This window comes from Brachyhypopomus gauderio, chromosome 3, assembly GCF_052324685.1.
Source record: "Brachyhypopomus gauderio isolate BG-103 chromosome 3, BGAUD_0.2, whole genome shotgun sequence".
In the NCBI taxonomy this organism is placed as follows: domain Eukaryota; kingdom Metazoa; phylum Chordata; class Actinopteri; order Gymnotiformes; family Hypopomidae; genus Brachyhypopomus; species Brachyhypopomus gauderio.
Genome location: NC_135213.1, coordinates 30335741 through 30344173, shown reverse-complemented (window position 1 = coordinate 30344173; position 8433 = coordinate 30335741). Strand labels below are relative to the sequence as shown.

Sequence of the window (8433 nt, the reverse complement as noted above, 5' to 3'; positions counted from 1 at the left end):
AAAGCCTCAATCCTGCTGTACTTCCACAGAACCAGCACAAACAAGGGAAACACGTCCACGAATACTTAATGACCGCCCAATTCCAGAACGGTCTTTTTCCATTAATCATTGTGAATTTTCCTTCAATGTTACCTGGATTCATACGGTTGAATGTATTTTTCCACTATTATTCCTAATTGAGAGATGTGCGATATTATTACCCAATGTCTGCGCAGTTTGCTTAATAATAATGTAATCAAATTATTCATGCTAAGGATTTTCCCTTGATAAGATATTCCACTGAGAATGCACACGACTGTAACAAGATTATTTGCTACAGAGACTGCGTTGTATGCTCTAGATAAATGCACTCTCTGTTTTGGCATGGGCTTTTGCCGTCTCAAAGTGGAGATAGCGAGAATGACTTTTCACTTTTGGACCACTGCATTAAAATTACTAGCATGACTATCTTAATTGTGTCCCTCAGGAATCGGTGGAATTAAAGTATGGCTCAAGCTGTTTGGAATGCAACATGGAACCCCTTACATAATGCTTTGCCACACAGGCAATCGGTGGTACGAGACACAGAGCATATGCTGTAAGCTTCCAGACTGCGTCATCTCAGGCAGCTGGGCTGCTTCATGCTGCCTTGGTGAATAGTCTGATGATTGGCTAAAGGTGAAGAAAATCCGGCCTATTAGGTGACCCCAGAGCCCTGAGGCAGACTTCCACTCCGCAAACTGGTCAAGTGACTCAACCTGGCTGCGAAAAACTGGTCTGAACAAGCCTCTTCTATCAACATGAACGATCAGTGTGCAGCCCCAGGGACTTTTTTCTAACTAGTGTGTAGGGTTGAACAGGCCAGGGGCACCCCTAGCTGACCCTGAGTAGGCGCAGCTCAGCGGGGTACCGTAGCCGGCGGGGTCTTGGCTCCGGCAGAGGAGGGCGGGGGGTGGGGAGGAGGGGCGGTCGTCAACAAGGCCCACCGCATTCCTCAGCGCACCCCAGCCAACGTCAACAGCCTGTGGGCAGCGCCGAGCCCCCGCCGCCGCTTACCTTGCCCGGCAGCTCGACAGCACGCTGACAGCGAAACCCTCCCGGCGAGAGAGGCCATGCTGCGTCGGAGGCTTGCACCAATCAGCACGTGTTCTACTCGACTCCAAGGCAAGAGTGAGGAAACAACTGCAGTTTTAGTGGCTGACACCGGATAAATTAAACGAAATACGAGAGGTCGGTCGAATATGCTAGCGCTAAAATTGTTTTGTAACTTGAGAATGAAGAGCTACACGTATGTGTGTAAAATGCTGCCTGCGGCAGTTTAACAGTCCATCATATCAAATTGCCACACAGGCATTCCACATGCTAGTGTGGTCTTCCATATATCACTGACCCCCTTCCGTTGAACCAATTAACATGTCCAGGACAAGTTAAGACAACAAATTAAGCAGTTGTGGCAAGCAAGAGCTGTTTTCAGTTAATGATGTTACTTCGGTTTTAATTTTGAAATTTATCTGAAGCTTGTGGTCTGATCAAAAACAAACAAACAAAATCTACCATCTACTGCCTCTTAACCTTCTTGAGGCCTGACCATAATTAAGAAATCTCAAATAGTATTTCATCCATTGCCAACAGTTACCTCTCCAACAGCAGTAGAGGAGTGATCATTAATCATAAACGAGGGCCCATTTTGATCTGGATACATATTTATGACAGCTCCACTGAACTGACCTCTCTACGAATCACTGCTTATCCAGTCTCCCCCTCTATTTGCCAAAAGTAATTGGAGCAGCCATTAACTGACACTGGCTGGATATTTGCTTGAAACAGCCAGGGGACAAACTACCTAGACACGTTGCTAATTTTCTTTTTTTTTAATCGTGCATGTCATACAAAGAGGAAAGAAGCAGGCCAAAAAAAGGCACTGCAACAGGAGCATTTCCACCAGAGTTCACCTGATTGGCCAACTGTGTGGAATTTCACCCACTCTAACAATGAACTGGATTCCTCAAGTTATATTCTAAACTTACTTGTTTTTCTTATGATGTGTGAAATTTGAATGATTTCATCCCTCAAGAGGGTCAAGCATTGGGATCCTGGCCTATAAACCTTTCAATATCATTTGTGCATTGTAAAGACAATTCAAGTGTAGACAAATTGGCAAGGTCCATCTTGCCTTCACAGCCAAGGCGAGATTCAGCCAATACCATCCCTGTCACGGACAGGAAACTCAAGGCGCCCTGTAATCAATATGTATTTCACATCTCGATGGAAGAGCAAATTCCTTCCAAGAAACAAGATCCATTATATTAGCCACCATGGAGTAAAACAACAGAGACAGAGACATCCATCAAAAAGTGGGCTTAAGAGGGTTTCCTCATACCCCACCCCATTTCAAACAAGTGTTAGTTAGATATTAGCGCAAAGATGAGCTACGTTCTCCTGCATGTTCCCATATCCTGATGTAAACAGAACCCGAATCCGAAGTGCCCAAACCCGCAATACAATCCCCCAGGTTCCAATGACACAAGCAACAGTCGAACAACCACAGCCGCTGATGTTCAATCACTGGGCTCATTGCAGACCCTTCAAATGGAAGCAGATGTTGGACTTCAGAGGCGTCTGTGACCTGAAACAGTGGAGCACACCCATTCCTCTCCCGCCTGCCCTCTCCCTCTCCTCTCCTCTTTTTGCAGGATACTCTTCCCTCAATCCATCATAAAACCATCAAAGTATAGCGTAAAGTACGGGAAGAAAGGCGGCATTTCCTGAGCAGCCAAGTCTCGGTCTGTCCCTGCGAAGTCTCCAGGTGCAGCTTGAACGGGCACTCCAAACCACTTACAGCAGTCGGGGAGTGTGCCTCTCAGCAGACGTATGGGACAGGACTCGCCTCGCGTGCCTGCATGTGATGGAGGACATTGTTCCACTAAAATGTGTGCAGACCACAGTGCAACCTTGGACAGCCATCATCTGAACAAGCCCTTGTTCCACTGAATGATTCTACAGATGGTACTCCCAAGAACTAATATCCATATTAGCCATTTACGTTATATTTATCATAAATCACACTGTCACACTAAAAAAGGTATCAAGAGTTCCTCTTGCATTTTTGACATACATTGATAGGCAAGACAAATAGGTATTACTCACCTTTCCAGCAAGGATCATTTCCTTGTGCCTTACACAAGTAAAACATTACCAATTATAATTACACTAACAATGATAATAAATATAATAGTACAGAGACAAATATGAGAAAAAGCAACCTTGTCTGGGCATTTGCATAACCAAAGGAATGTCAGTAGCACAAATTTACTGTGCATAAAATATAGCAATGTTAGCATTTAGTAGTAATAAAAAGTAGAGTACTAAAATTAAAAACATACCAAGGAATATCAAAACCTAAAATAGTGCACTAGCACCATCTAGTGATTTACTACCCAAAAACAGCTCTTTGTGTCTGTATTGTTAGTGATCTTCGTACATTTTCTGAATTTAACCTGACTAGCAGCTCCTTAACTTGGATCGACCCGCTTATACACTGCTGGAGTAGTGAGCACATCGTCCTCAAGCTGTAGGGCACCGCTGCAATAGTGAGCACATCGTCCTCACATTGGAGGACAATGCTGAAATAGTGAACATTGTCCTCACGTTGCAGCACGCTGCTGGAATAGTGAGCACGTCGTCCTCACGTTGGAGGACACTGCTGGAATAGTGAGCACATAGTCATCACGTTGGAGGACAATGCTGGAATAGTGAGCACATCGTCCTCACTTTGGAGGACAATGCTGGAATAGTGAGCACATCGTCCTCAAGTTGGAGGACACTAATGGAGTAGTGAGCACATCGTCCTCAAGCTGTAGGGCACCACTGCAGTAGTGAGCACATCGTCCTCACATTGGAGGACACTGCTGGAATAGTGGACATTGTCCTCACGTTGGAGGACACTGCTGCAATAGTGAACACATTGTCCTCACATTGGAGGACAATGCTGGAAAAGTGAGCACGTCGTCCTCACGTTGGAGAACACTGCTGGAATAGTGAGCACGTCGTCCTCACATAGGAGGAAACTGCAGGAGTAGTGAGCACATCGTCCTCACATTGGAGGACACTGCTGGTGTAGGCGTTGGCATGTATAAACATTCTGGCACTCAAAATGCTTTCTGCTGAACTTCAGGCCCACAGTTGAGCACTCTAGCATCAAGAGGGCTGGAGTAGATGGACACATTTTCTGCCTGAACAGAAGCAGGACGTGAAACCCAAGTCCCCCCGCTCTTCAGCTGGACAATAGCATTAATGATATTCACCTCCTCCTCTCTGGAAGTAGACTTCCATAGCGACAAAAGATCTCCATAGTAACTGGCACCTGAGCTGCCACTGGTGAAACGTAGAAACATAACAATCGTTCGCCTTTGTTGCTGCATTCAAATCATAATCTGAACACAAATTGTGCAAATTGGCATGGCTGACCAAAATCAGATACAGAGCAGCATCAGATCAGATGAAAATTACATTTTGTTCAGATGACCTTTGAAAAAATACATCTTTTAAATCTTTCTTTTATTATTTATGTAATTTAAAATGGTCTTACTCTCTGATATATGAATATTTTCACTCTTTATTCAGTGTGGAGTGACAGGAGAAAGAGAAACAGGAACAAACAGCACGTTTTCACACAACAGTTCCCCCTTGGATAATCTTAACTAATGGCCTCCTTTGCACGCAACATTATAAACCATGTCATCTCAAATATTGGCGCTGGAAATACAGTGGCTACCATGATTTAAAAGCCTGATTTAATTTGGTCAGCAAATGCAACTGGCACAAGATGGCTTTTCTGGACAGTTAGCTGAAGGGGTTCTGCTGCTGTCCTGGAGTCTGTTCTATGTCTGAGGGGGTGTATGGACAATTATAATTCCTGCTCCCACGCGAAAGCAAGCAAATTGTACACAGGCACTCATCAACGTGCGCAGCAAGCACCACCAAGTGCCAAACGCGGTCGTTTTAGGTCGGCCTGTTCAATGTGAAAAGCATTCTACCACAAAGCTGTCCTCAATATGTGCTATGCAAAATCCGCGGTGCATCTGAGATTCATTCATTTGAAGCCAAGCTAGTAGGTGCCATTTATCTAGCGCATATTCAAACTGACACCAGACCAAAAATATGACACGCACATGTCAATGTGAAACCACTCAAGCAGCAATTGTGCTCTTTATTATGTAGACCAAGTCTGAAGAACAGTGTAGCCATTTTATTTGCAAAACAATGCTCCCCCATTACAGACTTATATTCATCCATTTTAAACATCAAACAGCAGTTGTGAATTTTGAATAGCCAAACAAAAACACTCTGCTGGAACTAAACTGTAACCACACAGAGGCCGAGGAGGGAGGAAAAAACAAACAAAACAAAAAAAAATTGATATTTAACAAAGTGCCCAAATGCCAAAGTATGGAATTCTAAAAACACTTTGCCACACGTGGCCCACCTGCTGCAATACATTTTACAAATTTTATAATCTTCTAATCGCATCATCAATGTCCGACATTTGTTCCTTCAGCTGGTTCCACTGCTCTGGGTTCAGTGAGATACCTGAGGGTGATTCAGTATAATTGATGCAACAAACATTTTGGAGAGACACACCACTCCAGAGCATTTACCTGAAGGCATTTCACCCAAATTGGAAATCATCACAACACAAACTACACCATGCAAATTGATTCCCGGCAGAATTTCCATAATCAACTATGTAAGAATTATTATTATTATTTTTTAGAAATGCTCTAAATTGATATTATATCATGTTATTTGAGTTTTGCAATGATCAAGTCAGAAAGTCTCAGCTTTCAGAAAGTTCTGGAAAATCAGAGACATCAGTGTTGATAATTACCTTTTTTCCCGGGCTTCATGTCACCAGATTGGTCCATCCAGTATTCTCGAATGTCAATCAAAACCTTTCCTTTGAAATCTCTGACACTAACGTATCTCATCTTCCCAATCTGAAATGAACATATTATTTAGGCTCCAGCCATTAAAATGTACCCAAGCCAGCCATACAGTAATATTGATTAGTACTCCTTTCTTTTGCCTTTCTCTTAACTTGTCTGTTTCAGACACCCATGGCCTTTACCGTTTCTCTGAGAAGGGCACCTATCTATCTGCTTCCTCTGGAACTTTCTGTCTGTGCGACTTATACAGCTTCCTGCAATACGTACAGCTGAAGACGACCAGTCACGCACAGCATGTTAATCTAATGCACTGAAAATGTCAAGGAAAGATGGTGTGAACCTGGAACATGTTGTCATCACTGTTTCGATCACTCTTCGAAGAGCTGCTGGGTTTGGAGGTCTCGCCACTCTTCTGCTTTTTAGCAGGTTTCTCTGGAGTACTCGCCTTCTTCCTTTTGGCCTGGGACAAACGTAATAAATTGTCACGTTCACATCCGTGAGTACGAGATTTATTTAATATTAACGGAAAACAGTTAAAATTACTGGTCTAAACCAGTTTTCATTTCCAGGAAATAACAGCAGAGAGGATCTAGCAGCAGTGTGATCTGCAGCATTTTAAAAGTACTAATGACCATACCTTTGTTTCAGCTTCACTGTCTGAGTCACTGCCAGATGTAGACGACAACACCTCTTTTGATTTGGGCATGCTGGTGAAGACAACAGCAGGACTGTTAATGTAAAATATGAGCCAACACTGCCCCCATATGTTCATCATAACACTCAGCAGCACATGCTTTTAAAACCCAAACACTCATCAACAGGGCACAGAAACGTCCACGGCATTTGTAGTGAGCATCGGCAGCCAGAAGAAAATCTTAAATCTGGACCTTAAAATGGCGCAACATTAAATTCTGCACAGTAAGGGCACTGCATAGTCCTCCTCAAAATGTCTGACATGGTCAGTGTGTGTTTTTGCTTCAGCCACCCGTCCACCTTCAAATGACTGCCTGAAGCTGTAAAAACGGCCATACTACACACCAGATCTGCTACTATGCATGTTTAAATTGGTAGCATTTTTCAATCCATAAATTATGAAATGATTTATATTAAACCAATAGTAATCAAACTATTGAAAAGCTACAAGGGAGTACTATGTTTCTTGAGGCTAATGCTATTAGCCTGTGAGTTTATATTAACAATTACAAATGATGGGACAATTTTATTAAGGTGTGCATAAAAAATGTCAAAGCTATTATTTAGGGTAAACATGGATTTATGGACTGGATTTTTATAATATAATAATATATAAATTCCTTAAATGTTGCGTATTTTACACATTTCTGTAGGTTAAAGTGGCTTGCAGCTAGTTTCTATTAAATCAGATAGGGTATAATGATATTGATATTTGGGCTATTAAGGTTACGGATTGGCCTAACGAAGTGCAGGTAAAACACAATGTAAGCATTGAAGGGGCTTTATTTTCACTAACAGCAAGTAACAATACGACCAAATACACCAAATATCCATGCAAAATTGGGCAAAACGGGCCTTATAGCAACTCCTGCATCACCACTGACAATATAACGGGTATGTTGTGAGAAATACAAGGATCTCACACACCCATTTCCACCGATCTACTGCCTAGGGCTGGAAAGACCGACCTGTGAAACACAAACTAACTACGCCATTTCCAGTCAAGGATCAGGAAACAACCCAGCCCTCCAAACCAAACACTAACGTAGCAGTAACGTCCTCACAGACTGTTGAGCTTTGGGAGTTTGGTGAAGAGCGGTTCCAGTGCCGTGGCCCATAACACGTAGGGTAGACGAGTATTTATACGGACCTGTATTTACGGGCCCCATGAGGACTCCCATCACATCTCATCATTCAACACAGCGGGCAAATGCTGTTGTCATATCGCTGTTTTACACGTGACATGAATTAGTGACATAAATCTACTACTTAAAGCAATTCTATAATTCTTGTGCAGATTTGATCCAGCCAACTGAAGTTGTCAGCTTGTTGTATTTGCTAGTTATATGGGTTTTATGTTACAGACCTTAAACATTAATTAGATGCGTATATCGACGAATACGTCGTGCAGCCTCGCAGGTCAAACGTGGGTAGCGAGGCCTGGGGTAACACAGCGCCTTTGTTATCGCACTGACAGTACCCTGGGCTCGCTGTCGGGTGTTCATATACATGTTAATATACAAAAGTGCAGTTAGAAATACATTTATTGTCATTTGATTTCAGGCAGATTATAATGACGACTTACATTGAACGGTGCAGTTAGCAGGATGCTCTCTCAACACGCAAGTTACAGCGGCGGGAAGTCTGGGTACCAAGAACGCGGACCAACCATTAGCGACGTTTAATAACGTGGGGGTTTCTGGGAAATGTAGTTTAATTACTTTATTTTGCAACGCTTGTACTTGAACGTAGTGGTGGATGCGTTCAATAATTTATTCCAGAAGGCCGTTTACACAAGAAAGACACACGTATGCCG

General features: G+C 43.0%; 1 protein-coding gene across 2 annotated transcripts; it reads right to left on the bottom strand.

The window, feature by feature from the left end:
- Nucleotides 1-5157: 5157 nt before the first annotated feature.
- On the bottom strand, nt 5158-8322 carry sub1b (SUB1 regulator of transcription b). 2 transcript variants are annotated; one of them, XM_077001077.1, is made up of 6 exons: nt 8203-8305; nt 7984-8107; nt 6562-6631; nt 6265-6384; nt 5867-5975; nt 5158-5568 (listed from the first exon to the last, which is right to left on the bottom strand). In XM_077001077.1, exons 3-6 carry the CDS (start codon nt 6628-6630, stop codon nt 5489-5491), a joined length of 378 nt encoding a protein of 125 aa, XP_076857192.1. In that variant the 5' UTR covers nt 6631; nt 7984-8107; nt 8203-8305; the 3' UTR covers nt 5158-5488. The 2 variants fall into 2 exon arrangements, with proteins under 2 accessions (XP_076857192.1, XP_076857190.1); XM_077001075.1 differs by lacking the exon at nt 7984-8107 and having other exon boundaries at nt 8203-8322.
- Nucleotides 8323-8433: the final 111 nt, after the last annotated feature.